This window comes from Ranitomeya variabilis, chromosome 6 (genome assembly GCF_051348905.1).
Source record: "Ranitomeya variabilis isolate aRanVar5 chromosome 6, aRanVar5.hap1, whole genome shotgun sequence".
Lineage (NCBI taxonomy): Eukaryota > Metazoa > Chordata > Amphibia > Anura > Dendrobatidae > Ranitomeya > Ranitomeya variabilis.
Genome location: NC_135237.1, coordinates 473,472,673 through 473,494,716, shown reverse-complemented (window position 1 = coordinate 473,494,716; position 22,044 = coordinate 473,472,673). Strand labels below are relative to the sequence as shown.

At 42.1% G+C, this 22,044-nt stretch overlaps 1 protein-coding gene across 6 annotated transcripts in view; it reads left to right on the top strand.

The window, feature by feature from the left end:
• The window catches only part of C6H8orf34 (chromosome 6 C8orf34 homolog), a 350,072-nt gene that overhangs the window by 209,147 nt on the left and 118,881 nt on the right, over positions 1–22,044 (top strand). For 5 of the 6 annotated variants that reach the window (XR_013217047.1, XM_077270641.1, XM_077270638.1 and 2 more), the window contains 2 exons: positions 7,596–7,731; positions 21,198–21,283. Coding sequence is in view for 5 of the 6 variants with exons in the window: in XM_077270641.1 (XP_077126756.1) it covers positions 7,596–7,731; positions 21,198–21,283 (222 nt within the window). In the remaining variant the exon portion in view is untranslated. The remainder of the gene's footprint in view (positions 1–7,595; positions 7,732–21,197; positions 21,284–22,044) is intronic. The other variant, XM_077270640.1, reaches the window with a different exon arrangement.

The following is a 22,044-nucleotide window of genomic DNA, read 5'->3' as shown; positions in this document are numbered from 1 at the left end:
GATACCCTCAATCTCCAAATCCAAATCAATCAACGATGTCTGGTTCATTTGGGCTAAAAGACCCATAAAACCTCTCGAACAGACATTAGCCAGGTCTTCCCATTTTTCCCTAAATATCACATCCTCCACTTCGAAAGATGGGAATACTTGGACCCTAAGGCCTCGTGGTATTAGGCCTCTTTCCAAGTATTTATTGAGGAAAGCTTTGTTCCACCAAATTCTTGTTCGTTTATTGAGCAAACCTTTCAATTTTTTAATTAATTCCCTGGAATTTTTACCATCTCCTGAAAGTGGCACCTTGGGATCGTCACTAAATACGTTTTTTAATTGTGTGAGCCATGTTTGTTCTCTAGCTTTGAAGTCCATGTTAGGGCTGGATTTGTTTGCTGTGGAAACACACAGAAAAGCATATAATATATAAGGAGACCAGCAGTATGAGAAGTTACATCTATCAACTCAATAATAACTATAGCAATTTAAAGAGCACCAGAGTTGTTTTTCTAAAAGGATATTTTATTAAACACGAATATTAGAAATATACCACACAGGGTAATAATAACAAAGAATTATTATTTCAAACACAAATAGTAAATATATTAACATGGACTAATTTGAGTATGTAATTTGATCCCAAGAAATGTGCTAAGGTACGCACAGCGGTCCAGATCTCATATAGCAGCAATCAGACATATAGATTTAAAGGCATCAGATGTAACTGAGAAACCTACGAGATTACATACTCAAATTAGTCCATGTTAATATATTTACTATTTGTGTTTGAAATAATAATTCTTTGTTATTATTACCCTGTGTGGTATATTTCTAATATTCGTGTTTAATAAAATATCCTTTTAGAAAAACAACTCTGGTGCTCTTTAAATTGTAATAGCAGAATGTAGTAAGATAACTTATATGGTCAACAAAAACCCTATCAAAATCCACGCTGGAGATTCAAGAACCCCCGAACCGTCTAACGGCCCGTGGGGAGAACACCAGCCACCCTAGAGCTTCCAGCAAGGTCAGGAAACAGATTATATACAAGCTGGACAAAAATGCAAACCAAAACAAAATAGCAAAAAGCAAGGAAGCAGACTTAGCTTAATCAAGCAGGAACCAGGATCAGTAGACAAGAGCACTACAGATTAGCTCTGATATCAACGTTGCCAGGCATTGAACTGAAGGTCCAGGGAGCTTATATAGCAACACCCCTGACCTAACGACCCAGGTGAGCATACAAGGGATGAATGACATACCCAGAGTAAAATCACTAGTAGCCACTAGAGGGAGCCAAAAGGTAAATTCACAACACAGGGCCAACCGCACCAACATATGGTCTCACAAGGGGTCTGAGTATCTCATCTCGGTACCTAATGGCAGTCAGGCTACCTCTGGTGAGCACATGGAGGGCTATGCGGCCCTCCAAAGATATGCCACCCCACACCAATACTGACCCACTGCCAAACCGGTAATGCTGAAGGATGTTGCAGGCAGCAGATAGCTCTCCACGGCATCTCCAGACTCTGTCACCTCTGTCACATGTGCTCAGTGTGAACGTGCTTTCATCTGTGAATAGCACAGGGAGCCAGTGGGGAATTTGCCAATCCTGGTGTTCTGTGGCAAATGCCAAGCGTTCTGCAGTGTGTTGAGCTGTGACCACAACCCCCATTTGTGGACGTCGGGCACTCAGACCATCCTCATGGAGTCAGTTTCTAACCATTTGTGCAGACACATGCACATTTGTGGCCTGCTGGAGGTCATTTTGAAGGGCTCTGGCAGCGCTCCTCCTGTTCCTCCTTGCACAAAGGCTGAGGTAACAATCCTGCTGCTGGGTTGTTGCCGTTCTACGGCCCCCTATACGTCTCCTGGTGTACTGGCGTGTCTCCTGGTAGCGCCTTCAGCCTCTGGACACTACGCTGACAGACACAGCAAACCTTCTTGCCACAGTTCGCATTGATGTGCCATCCTGGATGAGCTGCACTACCTGAGCCAATTGTGTGGGTTTTAGAGTCCGTCTCATTCTACTACGAGTGTGAAAGCATAGCCAACATTCAAAAGTGACCAAAACATCAGCCAGAAAGCATTGGTACTGAGATGTGGTCTGTGGTCCCCACCTGCAGAACCTCTCCTTTATTGAGTGTGTCTTGATAATTGCCAATTATTTCCATCTGTTGTCTATTCCATTTGCACAACAGCATGTGAAATTGATTGTTAAACAGTGTTGCTTCCTAAGTGGACAGTTTGATTTCACAGAAGTTTAATTTACTTGGAGTTATACTCTGTTGTTTAAGTGTTCCCTTTATTTTTTGAGCAGTGTATATGTAATAATTACGTGTCAAGCTCACCAAGATGTTTTGGTCCAGATGTACAGTGTTGGGAACACGTAGCATTAAGCAGAAAGAATAGTTTCAGTCATCACAATTGCTCACTTAAATATAAACTGAGCTGCAGCACCTGAGAGTAGCCACTACACAGCATATGGAGATATGGTGTCCCGTCTCTGAATGATATTTACATGGTTAAAGCACCACTCTGGTGATTTTTTTCACTGCACCAGTAAAAGGATATCTGACGCCTAACTTGAGATCAGTCAATGGCTTTGGCAATGTTAGAGCGGTTGTGCACTACTCATACAATCCCTTCTTAATTACTATATTCCCACATGTAAAATAAAGACAGCCTGTACTCGCCTCCAATGCTGGCACCATTCCAGCAATGTCTGTGCTGGGTCTCCTGGGGCTGGCATGACATTGACTGCAGGGATCACGTGACTGGATGTGAGTAGAGGCAGAAGGGTTTGTCCAAGTAGGTAACAACTCCTTTGATTTATCTTAAAGGGAACCTGTCACCCCCAAAATCGATGATGAGGTAAGCCCACCTTCATCAGGGGCTTATCTACAGCATTCTGTAATTCTGTAGATAAGCCCCCGATGTTACCTGAAAGAGGAGAAAAAGAGGTTAGATTATACTCACCAAGGGGCGGTCCCGCTGTGGTCCGGTCCGATGGGCTTCTCAGGTCCGCTCCGGCGCCTCCTATCTTCATTCCATGACGTCCTCTTCTGGTCTTCACGCCGCGGCTCCGGCGCAGGTGTACTTTGTCTGCCCTGTTGAGGGCAGAGCAAAGTACTGCAGTGCGCAGGTGCTGGGCCTCTCTGACCTTCCCGGTGCCTGTGCACTGCAGTACTTTGCTCTGCCCTCAACAGGGAAGACAAAGTATGCCTGCGCCGGAGCCGCGACATGAAGACCAGAAGAGGACGTCATGGAATGAAGATGAGAGGTGCTGTACTGGACCTGAGACGCCCATCGGAGCAGGACCGCCCCTGGGTGAGTATAATCTAATGTCTTTTTCTCCTCTTTCAGGTAACATCGGCGGCTTATCTATAGCATTACAGAATGCTGTAGATAAGCCCCTGATGATGGTGAATCACCATCGATTTTGGGGGTGACAGGTTCACTTTAAAATGATTAAGTAAGAGAACTTGCAGAGAAAAGATCTTAAGTAGTGTTGAGTGAATGTGCTTGAATAACGTCTTATGTGAGCATAATCTGGTGTTATCCGAGTGTCTTTGGTGTGCTCGCATATTATGCTCGAGTCCCTGTGGCTGCTGCGCTGCATGATTTGTGGCTGCTTGACTGCCTCAACACAAGTGGATTCCCTAACAAACAGGCAATCCACACATGTGTTGTCTGTCTAACAGCCGCAATTCATGCAGCCGCGGGGACTCAAACATAATATACGAGCATGCCCAAGATACTCAGATAAGACGTTATCCGAGCATGTTCACTCATCACTATTCTTAAGATGGTGCATTATTTGCATAGTTAAATTTGGCTACATCTGCACTTCCTGCTGCCACAGGAGCTGCAAAGAGATGATTGGTGGAGATGGTGGATATCAGATCCCCACCGATCTGATATTGATAACCTATCCTGAGGATTATAGAAAAAAGTGGATTCCAGCTCAACAGGACTGGATTTTCCTTTTCTTTTAATTTTTCAAAAGAAAATATAGTGCATACAAAAGAAAGATTTACATGGTCAACATGACCCAGTCAACGCGTTTCAACTGCACTAGGCAGTCTTACTCATGACTAGAGTGGTCCTCAGGATCTAAGTTCTGAACAGTTCTTTGAAGGGAATCTGTCAGCAGGTTTTTGCTACCTCATCTGAGAGCAAAGAGACCCTGAATCCAACAATGTATCTCTTAAGGTACCTTCACACTAAACGATATCGCTAGCGATCCGTGACATTGCAGCGTCCTGGCTAGCAATATTGTTTAGTTTGACACGCAGCAGCGATCAGGATCCGGCTGTGATATCGCTGGTCGTTGAACAAAGTTCAGAACTTTATTTGGTCGTCAGACCGGCGTGTATCGTCATGTTTGACACCAAAAGCAACGATACCAGCGATGTTTTACACTGGTAACCAGGGTAAACATCGGGTTACTAAGCGCAGGGCCACGCTTAGTAACCCGATGTTTACCCTGGTTACCAGTGTAAAATGTAAAAAAAACAAACTACATACTCACCTTCGCATCCCCCGGCGTCCGCTTCCCACACTGACTGAGCGCTGTAAAGTGAAAGTGAAAGCACAGCACAGCGGTGACGTCACCGCACTGCTGTTAGGGCCGGCGCTCAGTCAGTGCAGGAAGCGGACGCCGGGGGACGCGAATGTAAGTATTTACTGTTTTTTTTTTTTTTACATTTTACGCTGGTAACCAGGGTAAACATCGGGTTACTAAGAGCGGCCCTGCGCTTAGTAACCCGATGTTTACCCTGGTTACCCGGGGACCTCGGCATCGTTGGTCGCTGGAGAGCGGTCTGTGTGACAGCTCTCCAGCGATCAAACAGCGACGCTGCAGCGATCGGCATCGTTGTCGCTATCGCTGCAGCGTCGCTTAATGTGAAGGTACCTTTACACTGGCATATAAAAGTTTGACTCCTGTGGTCAAAAGTACTGTTATTGTGAACAGTTCAGCATGTTGATAAGGAAAGATCCCTAATAGGCCTAAAGTTAAAGATGGCACATTTCCTTTATATTTTATGCAAAATATATACATTGTCATTTTGTTTTCATTTTGCAAATTACAAAAAAGAAAATGGGCCAATGCAAATGTTTGGGCACTTGGAGATTTGTGTGCTCCGATAACTTTGACCAAGGTTTCAGACCTTAATTAGCCTGTTAGGGCTTATGGTTTGTTCCCTATCACTTTTAGGAAAGGCCAGGTGATACAAATTTCTCTGCTTTATAAATACCCAGCCTTCTCTAAGCTTGTGCCAAAATCAACAGCCATGGGTTCTTCTGAGCAGCTGCCTAGCACTCTGAAAAAAAAATGGTGGAGGCCTACACAGCAGGAGAAGGCTATAAAAAGATAGCAAAGTGTTTTTAAATGGCTATTCCCTAAGATCGAAATGTAATTAAGAAATGGCTGTTAACAGGAACAGTGGAAGTTAAGATAAGGTCTGGAAGACCAAGCAAAATTTCAATGAGAGTTGCTCTTAGGATTGCTAGAGAGGCAAAACAGAACCCCGGCTTGACTGCAAAAGACCTTCAGAAAGACTTGGCAGACTATGAAGTTGTGGTACATTGCTCTACTGTTCAGAGACACCTGCACAAATATGACTTTCATGGAAGAGTTATTAGAATAAAACCTCTTCTGCACATTTACAATAAAATTGAGCCTCAGAAGTATGCAAAAGATGCCTGATGCATTTTGGAAACAATGAGGTTAATGGTGAAGTTAAAATAGAACTCTATGGCCACAATGATCAAAGGTATGTGTGGAGAAAAAAGGGCACATAATTTCAGAATTTCAGGAAAAGAACATCTTTCCAACTAATAAGCTTGAGTAAGGATCAAACATGTTTTAGGGTTGAATTGCAGCCAATTACACAGAAAAAATTTCACGGGTAGTTGGAAGAATGGATTAAATGAAATTTCAACAAATTCTTGATGCAAAAGCTGAAGTTGAAAAGAGGATGGCTTCTATAAACGGACAATGATCCCAAGCACAATCCACAAGAGATAACCTCAAAAGGCTCAAGCTGAAGGTTTTACAATGGCCCTCACTCACAGTCCTCTGATCAGAACGTCATTGAAAATCTGTGGCTAGACCTTAAAATAGCAGGGCACGCAAGATGACCCAGGAATCTAACAGAACTGGAAGAATTTTCCAAAGAAGAATGGATGAAAATCCCTCAAACAAGAATTGAAATACTCTTGGCTGTCTATAAAAAGTGTTTACAAACTGTGCTACTGGGTACTAACCATGCAGGGTGCCCAAAGTTATGCATAGGACCATTTTCATTTTTGTAATTTTTAAAATGTAAAAAAATGAAAAAAAAAAATTATATATATATATATATATATATATATATACAGTATATATATATATATATATATATATATATATATATATATATATATATATATATATATATTGCCTGAAATATAAAGGAAATGTGTCATCTTTAACTCTAGTCCTTTTGGAGATCAATTTATCTTCAACTTACTTAACTGTTCACAATATCAGTAATTTTGACCAGGGGTGCTTGGACTTTTACATGCCACTGTAGTTTACAGGGTACAGCCAATCTGAATTTTTAGATTTTCCAACACAGCAGAGCTGAGAAAGCTGCCCCCGCCCACACCAAGCTCTGTATATAAAAAATCTATAAACACTTAGCTGCTTATCACAGAAGGGGTGGAGTCGGACTACCAGGCACATTCTGCTGTGTCCCAGCATTGATAACTCCTGGTGCTAAAACAATCATTACAAGTAAACAACAGGACAGAGATTGATAAGAGGGGCATTGCTGAAATCTGTGTTTTAACCCCTACAGCATGCAACCTTTAAATTATAGACAAAAACCTGCTGACAGATTCCCTTTCGTACTTGTAAATATTTATAGTTTACCTGTCAATTGATTCAACTATGAAATAAAAGCATTTTCTTACTGCTTTTATGGTAATGATTCTTCCCCAGAAGATAAAGTTTTGGTACATATTTTTAATAAGTTTGAAAAAACTCTATCTGGCAGCAGCTGCTAGGCATTGAACAGAGCTGCGCAGAGCAGTTCTCCTTGGCATCTACATCCTGCCATGAGTAGAAATGAAAACAGCTGTTCAGGTGTCTGCCCCCCACTAATCTGATATTGGTGACCTACTGTATCCCATGGACACAGACTATTGAATAACTTTTACTATCATTTTATTTAAGATTACTTTTGTGATGTCTAAAGTTTTGCTATCACCATATGTGTAATATAGTGTGATAACATTGTAAAACTTCAGATTCCTATTTTACCCAATACCATTAATGGGTTGTTTATGTTACATGCATCATGTAATGACTTATCTTATGATACCATGTATTACTTGCATGATTTCATTGTGCAATTGAATGGATGGAATTTGTTTTTAGTTCTTTTTTGATGCAATGTTGTATGTGATGTTCCTAGTTCTAGTCTTCCGCATCCAGATTATGCATGAACACAAATAATTAGGAATAGAAATCCAAACGATTACTCATGGAAATTATTACTTGCTGGCTTTAATAAGGCATCATTGAAATGTAATCTTGGGTGTTTATATTCCAGAGGACCTTGATGATCTTCGAATGGAAGGTGTTACCAGTCTTATGCCATCTGGAAGCAAATTTAGCCAAGGTCGTAGCACTTACACCACTGAACCTCAAGCAAAAGTCACTCTAAACATCTGCTCAAGGTGTGCAAGGTAAACATAGTAGATAGCATCTGGCAGAACAGCATTACTTGAACCATGAAAAACAAATGATTTCACTCCAGTATATTTTATCCTTTTAAGCATTTGTTCTTACATTTTAACATTTTCATGGCACTTGTAAAGTTGTTAAATAATGATTTGGAGTTTGTTTTTTAAGGAGTATGAATAAAAGAGTAAAAAATACAACTTAAAGATTATATCCCAATATGTAGTAGGTGTAATAATAATAATAATAATAATAATAATATTAGCAAATATCTCCAATTAGAAATGTAGTATAGTTTATCTGATTCGCTAAGTCTCTTTCCTCATGTGCATGCATTGCAGGACCTTAGGTATCCATGGTTATGACCTTTGATATAGTGATAGTTTGCTAGTTGCTAGTGGTCGTAACCATACGTATCTAAGGTCCTGCAATGCCTGCAAATGAGGAAAGAAACATAGCAAATCAGAAAAACTATACTACTTTTCTTATTGGAAGTATTTGATAATATTATTAATATTACACCGTCTACATATTGGGATAATATTTTGGAGATAAGAATACCCCTTTAACATATGAATCATTTTTCGTAAAGCCTTGGCTATACATATGTGAATAATCTTGATGTAATGGGTGGAAGCAACTAATTGTCAACATTTGCCATGGCTCATAGGTGCTGCCATCTGGTTTATAAAAGTATCCCTCCAATTTCAGTCTTCTGCCCTATTTTGCATAATGCATGCAGATAAGCTGGAGCACCCTGAGCGGTCAGAGTACAAAAGGAACTTTGTCTACTTCCTGTACATTCTATTTACTTCCCCCAGCTTATTCTTTCCTATTGTGCTAAATGTGGAATTGCTACAGTGTTTGTTCTTAGTCCGATAAATCATGTTTTATGTCACTTTATGGACATAACTGGTGACTAAGGCTGCCGTCACACTATCAGTATTTGGTCAGTATTTTACATCAGTATTTGTGAGCCAAAACCAGGAGTGGGTGATAAATACAGAAGTGCTAACGTGTTTCTATTATACTATTCTTCTGATTGTTCCACTACGGGTTTTGGCTTACAAATACTGGTGTAAAATACTCACCAAATACTGAACATGTGAACGTGGCCTTAGAAAAGAGATGATACTAGGATGCACTAATGGAAGAAGGCTGCGGGCAATGTTCTCCTGTAAGACCTTAAATTCTGGCATTCATGTGGATGTACAGTACTTTGACACATACCTAAAGATTATGGCAGACCACGTACACCCCCTTTTATGGCATTGGTATTCCCAAGTGGCAGTGGGTTTTTGCAGCAGGACATGTCCTACTCCTGACGATGTGCAAGATGTTTACAAGTGAAAGAACACATTTATTAAAGCTTGACTACTTCATTGACGTGTGTGGTTACACATTTTTTGTTGCACTTTTTTTCCGCTATAACCCGTGCCACTACCATTAACTGGTTAAAATCATGACACTTTTTTTATATGCCAGGGCTTGTGTGGCATAGAGTTGTGACTTTCTTTATGATTTGTGCCCTTTTTCTGCTGACATAGACAGAAGAGGGCCCCTGTACAAGAACGCTACATGCAACCACTGCACTCTAATAAAGTCCATGACAGAAGCAATTGACAGCATTGGAAGTAGAATTGGACCACAATACCTCTTGGACTGCTATGCGGCTGCAGAAGCTGCACTAATGTGTCTCTGGGCACTGGGGAGTTTGTCAGGTAGTAGGAGGTTTGCAGGGCTCGGATGTGGCTGCTGGGCTTCAGTCCTGGAAATCCTTTTGATAATCTCTAGTCATATAGAACATAACTTCATATCTTGTTCTTGTCTGATATACGACAAATGGACTTTATGGACTCTCTCTGAATCTCCCTAACCCTCCATTGGCTCCATTGGCTAACATTGTGCTAAGACTAAGGGCACTACTGCCTGAAACGCATCATCTTGTTTTTATGATGCACTAATAAAGGACACGATTTTTATTCTATTTTCATCTCCTCCATTCAATATTTGCATGAGCTGGACTAGTGAGTGAAAAGGCCTATCACGGCACATAGGCACAGAAGGTCATACTTCCAAACTTTTCAGACATGGAGAAGGATATGTGTTGCCGGACTTACACATTTATTTTGCCCCTATTGAAGCCCCTTAGTGTACTCGCCCACTATGATACCCCTTCTATGGCCCCCATAGAGTATGATGCCTCCTCTACAGAATGATGTTCCCACATTCTTCCAGCTACACAGCATGAAGGCCACAGAAACTTCAGACAATAAGTCATTCTAACCCCCCACAAATTATGATAGTCACCACTGCCCCCACACATTATGATTGCCACCATTGATTCCAACACAGTATAATGTTCGCCATAGCTCTCCCCACGCAGTATGATGGTCCTTCCAGAGTATGATGGTTTCCACAGCACCCCACACAGTATGATGGTTCTCACACAAAGCCCCACACAGCATAATGTTTACTCCACTGCCCCCTATGTGTATTGTGATTGTCCCTCATACATCCCAAATACAGTATGATGGAGCCTCCCCATATAATTTGATGGTCCCCTGATAGTCCTCCAAATAGTATGATGGTCCCCCACAGCCCCAATACAGTGTTATGGTGCCATGACAGAATGATGGTCTTCACAGCCCGCCACAAAGTATAATGGTTCCCCCACACAGGATAATGGTCCAAACACAGTCACCCACACAGTATAATGGTTCCTCACACAGTATTATAGTTTCACCAAAGTGTGATGGTGCCCCCACAGCATGATGGTTTCTACAGCCCTCCACAAAGTATGATGGTTCCTCCACATTGCCCCAAACAGTATGATGGTCCACAAATATAGTATGATGGTCCACCACAATCCCAATACAGTATGCTGGTCCTTCATAGCTTCAATGCAGTGTGATGGTCCACCTACAGTTTCCCATATAATATCATGATCCCTCACAGCCCCTATACAGTATGAATTTCACCCCATAGCATTCCATATAATATAAAAGTCCCCCTTACTGAAATACAGTATCATCGTCCCCCTCAAAGCCCCAATACAGTATGATGGTCCCCCAGTGCCCTTTCATAGTATGAGGGTCACCCTCAAACCCCCAATACAGAATGATAGTCCCCACAACCACCAAATAGTATGATGAACCCCTTTACAGCCCCAATGCTCCCTTGCAGTCCCCACATTGCATGAGGGTCTCCATCACAGCCCCAATAGATGTGTGATGGTCCCCCTCACAGCTCCAATACTGTATGATTGTCCCCTTTGCAGCCCCAATACTGTATGATGTCGCCCACAGTATTATGTACACCACAGCTCACAAAAATCCTTTATGCTCACCTAATCCAATCTCCGCGTCCACTTCACATGCTGCTTTCTGTTTTATCATGTCTTGCAGTGGACACCGGTGGCACAATGCAGTGATATCATCGCGCTGCCAATGTCACCTTTGCGGCGCTGGCCTCCAGAAGGCTGCAGGCTGAAAGTATCCTGTGGCCTACTGGAGTAAGTGACGGAACTCTGAGCTGAGGACACATGCTCTGCCACAGCTGTTAACAGTACTGGTGTCTGGAGGATGCCGATACCATTAATAGAATCTTAATTGATGAAATGTCAGATGGCCAATCCAGCCCTGATTAGAGTCTTGTACTTTCTTATTGTTTGTTGCCCATGTGAAGACAAATTGGACACCAATTCACAGTAAAGCTTGTGTACACAACTGAATTTCTCGTATGAGTGCTATCTGTGGTTTTCACGGATAGTACTTGTAACTATGATATTCTATGGGGCTGTGCACATGTCTGATTATTTTTCATCTGACTGAGTGGTTTGAGAAAAAAATCAGAAACATGTCCAATTTTTATCAAAGTGTTCAATCAATATCGGCAATGCATGTCTATGGGTCTGTGAAAGAAATCGGACCGTGACATTCGAGTGCGGTCTGATTTTCACAGAATGGAGAAGGTGGAGAAACTTCTACTTTTTTCTCTCCACGTCCAAGAAAAACTGATGACAATTTGATCAAACTCTTATCAAAGTCTTGTAAACCTACCCACATAATGGTAACTAACTTGTATATTTTCTATGGTTATCAACCTGAACACGGGCCAAGCTATTCAGGGGTTAAATGTTTTTATTGCTATAATATAGGATCATGCTTCAATTTCTCTGAAAGTTTTAATGGTTGTTTAAAATTATTAGAAATTGACTTGTTCTGAGAAAAGCTCCTTATGGTTTCTATTTTTTATTCCAACAGTCATAAATGCTGAGTCTGTCACTTTCTGACTCTGACAAAATATTATTCGAAACTGCAACACGTTAATATTGCTAAGATCTTTTTCCATTTGTTTTGGGAAGATTATGTTAGCTAGTAGATAGGTAATAAAGCCTAACCATAGGGCAGAGTTCAGACGAGCATATAGTGCATATGCGATCAGAGAGCTGTGTGCAAAATGAATAACCTATGGAACAATGTCAGTGAATGGGCTAGCTCAAACAAGTATTTTTCTACACAGACCGAGTTGCCCATGTGAAAAAAATATACTATGAATTAGTCTTTTTGGTTTTTTTTAATGATGCTCACCCATAGCTTTGAATGAGCGTAATATAAAACAGATGCCATATTGACACCATCCATGCTGTATCCATTAATAATTGATCATTTGCAAAGATTATATAGGAGATTGAAGTGGATGCCATACGTATGTCAAAAACAGACTAAAGGTGGACTCCCGGCCACATTCTGACTAGACTGTTTCCGGCTTTGCTTAATACACTTTCATTGAGCGAGGCCATGCCCAATTAGTTGGCGCGTGACTGCATGTATGCAAATCACACGTATATGTTTTATCGCATAGCGCTCAACCGTGTTATATGGTAGTGTGAATCCGGCCTTATTCTCCTTCTCAGCATTGATTTTCAGTCACAGGGCGGCACCGGCATTGGTTCAGTCTTTGCAGGTTAGTAACACTATTAACCTACAGATTATCCCCATATCTGCATTTTAATAGCGTTTTTTTTCTGGTGACTGATACCCTTTAGGGCTGTGTTCCTTCTGTGCTGCACTCATAATATGTGCGGAAATAGAGGAATGGCACAATGACAAATCCTGGGGAAAGATGCTACAAAATTGTTATTTCATAGAAAACACAAGTATTAACTAAAACAGAAAAAAGACATAGTAAGAGAGCTGTATGTAAAAGTAATAACTCAAAAGTAGGATTTACATTAGCCCTTGTTCCCTACCGTCTCCCTCCCCTCTGCACTATCCCTCTTTTTCCTCACCATCATTCTTTCCTCATTCACACCTCCACATTCTTTTTACATATATTCCCTGTGTTATAACTATGCACCCCAAAAAAATCTCCATGAATATTAATCACATGTACTCTCAGTGTTATAAGTAGGCCAGGGGACATCTACACTACAGTTCGCGTGTAAGGAATGTACAAAACAGCTCAGAACTTGTCAAGCAGAATCTTTACTAAGAAGTACAATAGCTAATACGAGCCCCTTGGCATAAAACAAAATCATGTCTGCATCATTTCGTCATTACAGACCGACCAGAAGTTTCCTAGTTTTACAGACTGTCTATGAATTTACAGATTCCTGGCAAACATTCCCATCTCTGTTTCGTAAACCAGTGTGGGTGCAGTAAGATATTGAAGTTATGACTTGTCGGTATGAATCCCCAGTCTAAGGCTATGTGCACACGTCAGGATTTCTAGCAGAAATTTTCCTGACAAAAAACGGACATTTCTGCCAGAAATCCGCATGCGTTTTTTCAAGTTTTTTTCATGCGTTTTTGACGCGTTTTTGTGCATTTTTTTCCAAATGCATAGAATTGCGGGAAAAACATGTAAAATCCACAAAATTAATGAACATGCTGCTTTTTTTTACCGCGATGGGGTTTTTTTGCTGAAAAAAACGCACCATGTGCACAAAACATGCAGAATGCATTTTAAATGATAGGATGCATAATATATGCATTTTTAATGAGTTTTTATAGTGTTTTTAACGTGAAAAAACATGAAAAAAATGCAAAAAAACCTGAACGTGTGCACATACCCTAAAGGTTCATGCAGACGAGCATGTGCTATCTGACTTTTAATCTGAACCATGTTAATGATTAATGATTTTTTTCCTCTGTCCAAGTGTCCGTGAGAAATTTTTTTTTGCATGGACAACATTCAAGTCTGTGGGTATAAGAAATAAATTAGATACCACACGGACCATCAGAGTGGCATCCGATTCTTACAGAGAGATTTATATTATAAACCTAGGAAATATATGTGATCATGTACATGTTTTAATGCAGTTGTATGAAAACGGATCTCACGCAGACGTCACGTGGATGTTAAAAAGGGAAACATCTTAAGAGTTTTCTGGATGAATTTTATGGACAATTTTTCATACGATCGTCTGCAGGCACCCTATAAAAACATTGTCGACATATTGTTTAATATCATAGAGGTCATTAAAGTCACACATACATAGGGTCAGACGTAACGTTGCTGCACTCTGTGTTCCTGCACAGTGGCCCAGTAGTTTAAGCGGCCCACTGGTATTGTTAAAAAGCAGTTTCATTCTATGAATTAGATTGCACATAAGGGCTTTGGCTAATAAAATTTGTAGCGCACAACTACTGGTGGATTGATAGAGATAATTAAGTGAAATGAGTTATGGGCTCAAAATGAGCTAGAAGAAGGATTTTAGTGTTTGCATTTGTTCCTGAATATACAGTACATTGCTAGAGACATGTTGTATTTCTCTGGATAGGACAAAAACAGTTCAGAGCCAGCGTTACGGGCAGGCAGACCAGGCAGCTGCCTAGGGCCCCTGAGTAAGAGGGGTCCGGTGCTGCGCCGCTCCCCCACAGCATCACCCATTCAACTTATCAGCATCATAGGTGCTGCTACAGTTGAAGGCAGTGATGGAGGAGAGAGCATCAAAGGATGCTCCCTCTCCCAGCACTCCCCCTGTGCCTCTGACTCAGCGTATGCCAGCAGTGGAGCTGATCAGACACTGATATGCTCTGCAGAAGCCAGAGCAGCAGGGGGACAAGGAGATGTAAGTATTGTTTGTGTGTGTGTGTCTGCTGCACAATACTGTGTGTGGGGGGACTGCACTATACTGTCTGTATGTGTGTGTTGTGTGAGTCTTCTGCACTATATTGTGTGTGGAGGGGCTGCATTAGACTGTGTGGGGGGCTGCTCTATAGTGTGTGTGTGGGGGGGCTGCATTATACTGTGCGTGGGGGCTGCATTATATTGTGTGGGGGTGCTGCACTATGCTGTGTATTTGTGGGGGGCACTGAATTATACTGTGTGTGTGGTGGGCTGCATTATACTGTGTGTGGGGGCTGCACTATTCTCTGAGGTGGTGCATTATACTCTGAGGGGGCTGAATTATACTGTGTGTGGCTGCATTGTACTCAGAGGGGGCTGCATTATACTGTTTGTGAGGGGTGCATTATACTCTGAAGGGGTTGCATTATATTGTGAGGGGGCTGTTTTATATTCTGAGGGGGCTGCACTATACTCTGAGAGGGGCTGCATTATGCTCCATGAGGGGGCTGCATTATACTCTGAGGAGGCTGCAGTACACTCTGAGGAGGTTGCATTATACTCTAAGGGGTCTGCATTATACTCTTAGGGGGCTGCATTATATTCTGAGGGGCCGCATTATACTTTGAGAGGGGCTGCATTATGCTCTATAAGGGGACTACATTATTGTTGTGAATTTGCTTTTTGCTCCCTCTAGTGGTTACTAGTTTTTTGACTCTGGTTTTTCTGTCATTCCTTTTATCCGCACCTGGGTCGTTAGTTAGGGGTGTTGCTATATAAGCTCCCTAGACCTTCAGTTCAATGCCTGGCAACGTAGTTATCAGAGCTAGTCTGCTGTGCTCTTGTCTACTGATCCTGGTTCCAGTTATATCAGCTAAGTCTGCCTTTTGCTTTTTGCTATTTGTTTTGGTTTTGTATTTTTGTCCAGCTTGTTCCAAATCTATATCCTGACCTTTGCTGGAAGCTCTAGGGGGCTGGTGTTCTCCCCCCGGACCGTTAGACGGTTCGGGGGTTCTTGAATTTCCAGTGTGGATTTTGATAGGGTTTTTGTTGACCATATAAGTTACCTTTCTTTATTCTGCTATCAGTAAGCGGGCCTCTCTGTGCTAAACCTGGTTCATTTCTGTGTTTGTCATTTCCTCTTACCTCACCGTTATTATTTGTGGGGGGCTTCTATCCAGCTTTGGGGTCCCCTTCTCTGGAGGCAAGAAAGGTCTTTTGTTTTCCTCTACTAGGGGTAGCTAGATTCTCCGGCTGGAGCGTGTCATCTAGAATCAACGTAGGAATGATCCCCGGCTACTTCTAGTGTTGGCGTTAGGAGTAGATATATGGTCAACCCAGTTACCACTGCCCTATGAGCTGGATTTTTGTATTCTGCAGACTTCCACGTACCTCTGAGACCCTCACCATTGGGGTCATAACACATTATACTCTATGAGGGAGCTGCAGTTTACTCTGAGGGGGCTGCATTATGCTCTGAGGAGGCTGCATTATACTCTGAGGGGGCTGCATTTTACTCTGAGAGGGGTTGCATTATGCTCTATGAGGGGACTACATTATACTCTATGAGGGGGCTGTATTATACTCTGAGGGGGCTGCATTATACTCTGAGGGAGCTGCATTATACTCCATGGGAGGGCTGCTGTAATAATTATAGGGGATAACTCAGGAGACTCTTTGCGTGGAACAAGACAACTACAGGACACAGTTTTATAAGTGGTAAAGTCTATATTATCACACGGTGATTCAAACAGGTGCAGAGAGAAACTCAAGTCCACAACACTTTGTGCAAATACCAAATGCAGCTCAGCAGTCTATAGGAAACTTCAGAGGAAAATGCAATCACGCAGAAAGTCTATGAAGCACAATTATTCTTGAGGATACTTGACACGAATAAGTCCTTGCTTAGTCCAAAACACAGATAGATATGCTTATAAGGCAGTTCAAACAATATCTTAGCTCAACCAGGGAGGTCTGGGTAACAGTCTCAGGTTCTTGCAAAGCAGCAACAGCTTACATGTCCAGCAAATGCAGATGGAAGTAAACACGAGCAGCAGATGAAGGAGGATTACTGGAACTGGTGTATGCAGCAGGAACTCAGAGCAGAGTAGCAGGATAACCACACAGGTTCACAGGAGCAGGTATATAGACAGGGAGTCACCAGAGGTCAGGAGCTGCGTACAAGGCAGAATACTCTAGCACAGACTGAAGGCTGGGGTGGAGTTTTATAGCAGGAAAACACAGTGCACATGAGACCAAAGATGCCATCTTGGAAAAGGGCAGTAATGCGCAAAAAGGTAAAAAAAAATGTTCAGAGTCCTGACAGCTGCATTATACTCTGAGGGGGTTGCATTATACCCTGAGAGGGCTGCATTATATTCTGAGGAGACTGCATTATACTCTGAGGGGGCTGCATTTTTCCCGAGAGTGGCTGCATTATGCTCTATGAGGGGACTACATTATACTCTATAGGGGGCTGCATTATACTCTATGAGGGGGCTGCATTATACTCTGAGGGGTCTGCATTATACTCTGAGAGGACTGCACTATACTGCCTGTGTGTTGTGTGTGTCTGCTGCACTATAATGTTTGTGGAGGGGCTGCATTAGACTGTGTGTGTGTGTGGGCTGCACTATACTGTGTGTGTGGGGGCTGCATTATATTGTGTGGGGGGTGCTGCACTATACTGTGTGTTTGTGGGGGGCACTGAATTATACTGTGTGGTGGGCTGCATTATACTGTGTGTGGGAGGCTGCACTATACTCTGAGGGAGCTGCATTATACTGTGTGTGGCTGCATTGTACTCTGAGGGGTCTGCATTATACTGTGTGTGGGGGGCTACATTATATTGTGTGGGTGGTGCTGCACTATACTGTGTGTTTGGGGGCACTGAATTATACTGTGTGTGTGGTGGGCTGCACTATACTCTGAGGTGGCTGCATTATACTGTGTGTGTGGCTGCATTATACTCTGAGGGGGCTGCTTTATATTCTGAGGGGGCTGCACTATTTTCTGAGAGGGGCTGCATTATGCTCCATAAGGGGACTGCATTATACTCTGAGGGGACTGCAGTACACTCTGAGGAGGCTGCATTACACTTTGAGGAGGTTGCATTATACTCTGAGGGGGCTGAATTATACTCTGAGGGGGCTGCATTATACTCTGAGAGTGGCTGCATTATGCTCTATGAGGGGACTACATTATACTCTATGAGGGGGCTGCAGTATACTCTAATGGGGCTGCATTATATACTCTGAGGTGGATGCAGTATACTCTGAGGGGGCTGAATTATACTCTGAGGGGGCTGCATTATACTCTGAGAGTGGCTGCATTATGCTCTATGAGGGGACTACATTATACTCTATGAGGGGGCTGCAGTATACTCTAAGGGGGCTGCATTATATACTCTGAGGTGGATGCATTATACTCTGAGGGGGCTGCATTATAGTCTGAGGGAACTGCATTATACTCTATGAGGCGGGCTGCATTATACTATGAGTGGGGCTGCAGTACACTCTATCAAGGACCATGAGGAGTGCATTCTACTATATAATAATAATAATAATCTTTATTTTTATATAGCGCTAACATATTCCGCAGCGCTTTACAGGTTGCACACATTATCATCGCTATCCCCATTGAGGCTCACAATCTAAATTCCCTATCAGTATGTCTTTGGAATGTGGGAGGAAACCGGAGTACCCGGACTATACGTACTATATGGCACCTGCCTTATACTGTATCGAGGACTATCTGTACCAATCATTCTTCCTCAGCCAGAGTAAGGGTAGGTGCACGCAGCCAGTAAATGATGCGTACTTGTGCAGCATCCAGATGTTACAGCGCAGTGGATGGGATTTCAAAAAATCCCATGTCCGCTATGCGTGCACAGACGCCCGCAGCTCACTCGCGGAGATGGACATGTGGCTTGTCTCTCCAGACCGCAGCATGTCTATTTATCTTGCGGAAATGTGAGCCTCCGCAAGATAAATTTTACCTATGCAATGTATTGGATGCAGTGAATCCACTCAGTTCAGTGATCACATGTGGATTCACCTGCGTACAATAGACAGCAGTCCTTTGGATGCAGTGGACATGTGCTGCGTCCAATGCGCTGCCAATTACTGAACGTGTGCACATACCCTAAAGAGGCCGGATGAACGACAGTTTTTCGTTTTTAATATATTTGCAAAAATTACTACATATCTGGTTTCTTTCAGTCAGGTGCAGAGTGTAAATTAATGTGAAAAAAATGAACTTTTTTGAATTTACCAAATAGCTGCAATGAAACAAAGAGTGAAAAATTTAAAGGGGTCTGAATACTTTCTGTACCCACTGTATATCCATATTCGTCCCCTATTGAGCTGCTGCGGGATGGTGACTACAAATTAGCTTAAATGTAGGGGAGAAGGGAGAGGGATTGTGGAGTTTACCACAGTGTAGATCAAATGCTAAAGCTTCTAACCTGAGTTCCTCCTGAGGGTGCCGCACCCACTGGTGATCACAGATGAATAAGTGAAGTAAAAGGGAAGATCATCGGCACAACCGTCCAGGTGATGATAAAAATATTTCTTTATTAAAAGAGAACTGGTTAAAACATTAAAAGTGAAACCCCAGAAGCTGATACCTTAGATCAGCTATCCTATGAGTAAGACCGGGTCACACTTGCGAGTGCAATGCGAGAAACTCACTCGAGTCTCTTGCATCAATTCCCAGCACTGCCGCTGGCACTCGAGACCGGAGTGTGCGGCTGCATGTATTTCTATGCAGCTGAACGCTCCGGTTCAAACCACCAGTGGCAGTGCCAGGAATTGATGCAAGAGACTCACGCGAGTTTCTCGCAAGTGTGACACCAGCCTAAGGGTGGTTTTCACACCATAAATGAATCAGATTCTGGGATTTCATTTTTAATGTTTTAACCAGTTCTCTTTCAATAAAGATATATTTTTATTATAATATGGATGGTTGTGCCGATGATCTTCCCTTGTTCTTCACTTACAAATTAGCTTGCGTTCCACGAACCTTCTGTGACGCCAGCGGTTTATAAGGATGCAACAGACGTTCACCACAACTAAGTGGTGCATTCCATTTACCTGGTATGATGTGCTCTGGTGCTTATGAAGTGACATGGACTGCCCGGCGTGCGTGTATTGAAATAGATGGGGTCATTGGTAAGGTATAGCCAGGAAGCTCCATATAACGATGATACACGGCTGGGTTACTCAGCTGCAGGAGATAGATGACTATGTAGTACTCCCCTGATGAATCCAGATAAGGAGAACAGGTATTGGTAATAGTCCACGGTCTCTCATTTATAATCAGGATGACAGATTGACAGATGGGCTGTTGAATTGTGCCCTATCTATAATTTAGTTCAGAAGACCTATCTGAGGCACCTGTAAATACTGTAAGGAATTGGGTGAGACTTTTCCTATATTGACTGTTTATATAAAATATAGACTACCGCGACCCAAACCCCCTGACTCCCATGAAGCGACACCACACTATTTGTCAAAACATAACTGCTTTATTTTGGAGAGATGTAACAAGGACTCTCATCTTTTAACGTGGCAACAATTTTATGGTCGCAGCTCAAGCCAGGCAATAGTTTGCCTACCAACGGGGTGTAGAAAGATTATATGTCTTCCGGTGCAGGTTTCATCACCACCAAAATCTCCACCCATTCTGCAGCTGCTACTGGAGAACACACAATAAACAGGGAGGGAGGGCGGGGAACAGGTCCGGGTCTCAGCAGAGAGGCCAGAAGTACTGAACAGAGGTGGATATAAACCATCGGGGCAGGGCCAACCCCAGAAAGGAAGCCACCTCCACTCCTGCATCACTTCATGGGAGACCTCTTATCAGCATGGAAGGAGGGCCCAGCAGTCAGGAGACAGCAGCTGGAATATTCCAGCTGCAGTGTCCCTCACAACCGCATTTGATTGTTACATGGACTGATTTGGGGCATGTTTTGAATTGTAAGTCCATATCTGGTAGGGGATAAAGTGCATGCACTTTTTTTTGTGACATATTCACTAATAATCTGGAGTTGTGCGTTACTCCAATCTGTCTTGTGATATTTGTGTGTCTTTGTAATTTTCTGTATTATCATTGGAACAATTCTAATGCTAACTTTTAGTCCACAATTTGTGCTATATCTTGAATATCGACATTTTTTGGGTCATTTTTTTCTTTGGTTTTCTTAAACAATGAACCACTGTTGCGGCTTCTACTGTAATCTGCCTGAGATTTGCCATCTGTAAATCCAGATAGAGACTCTGCAGTAAGTCTGCAATGTGTGAACAAGTCCTAATGTTAATGCTGAGCCTCATGTCATATTTACCTATATCATTTATGAGTCACAGGTCTGCTCTATAACCCTGCTTCTGTGTTTTAGATTGCAAGGGGATAATCTAGCTCAGGGAGAAGAGGTGGTGCCAAAGGAGGGTTCCGCTCCTGTAAAAGCTGCAGCAAATGCAAGTGGTGAGTATGGATCTTCAGCCGCAGCTTAAGCAGAATTACAGCCTTAGACAGCATTTGCAAGTTAAAATGTTGGTTCATTATCTACCTTGATCACTGGACTCCCATTGTCCCCCTACAATGTGATCTTATGATCTTATGGCGGGGTCCATGGGAGAACATTTTTACTATATACTGAAATACTATGGTATTGAAGTACATAGAAGATGTGATCAAATGATCTGAGTTCTCATAATGGGACTTAAAAAGGAAGTAAAAAAGGTTTTAAAAAACATAGAAAAGGAAAAGAACGTTAATCATCCACTCATCCCCCTTTATTAATAAAAGCATATTTAGCATTGCCACATCCATACACATCTCATTTGTGAAGATATAAAATTAATCAACCAGTATGGTAAGTTCTGTAAAGAGACAAAAAATCAAAACTGTTTATTTGGGTGCTACATGTCCCTAAAAAAATGCAATAAACTGCGATCGAAACTTGTACGCCAAATTCATATCAATAATAATGTACACTTGCCACACACAATGTAAGCCCTAACACAGGTTGCTGAAAAAGATAAAAGTATTGCATGTCTTAGAAAATCTCCAATTTTTTTTATCACGTATATATAAAAAAGAACAGTATCTGGTTTGGTATTGATGTAATTGTACTGACCTTTTACATCATGTTGCCAGGTCATTTTACTGCCATGAAAAATGAAGAAATCATATTTTTTTTCATCAGTTTACTGCACTTGGAATTGCACTATTATAAAAATCCA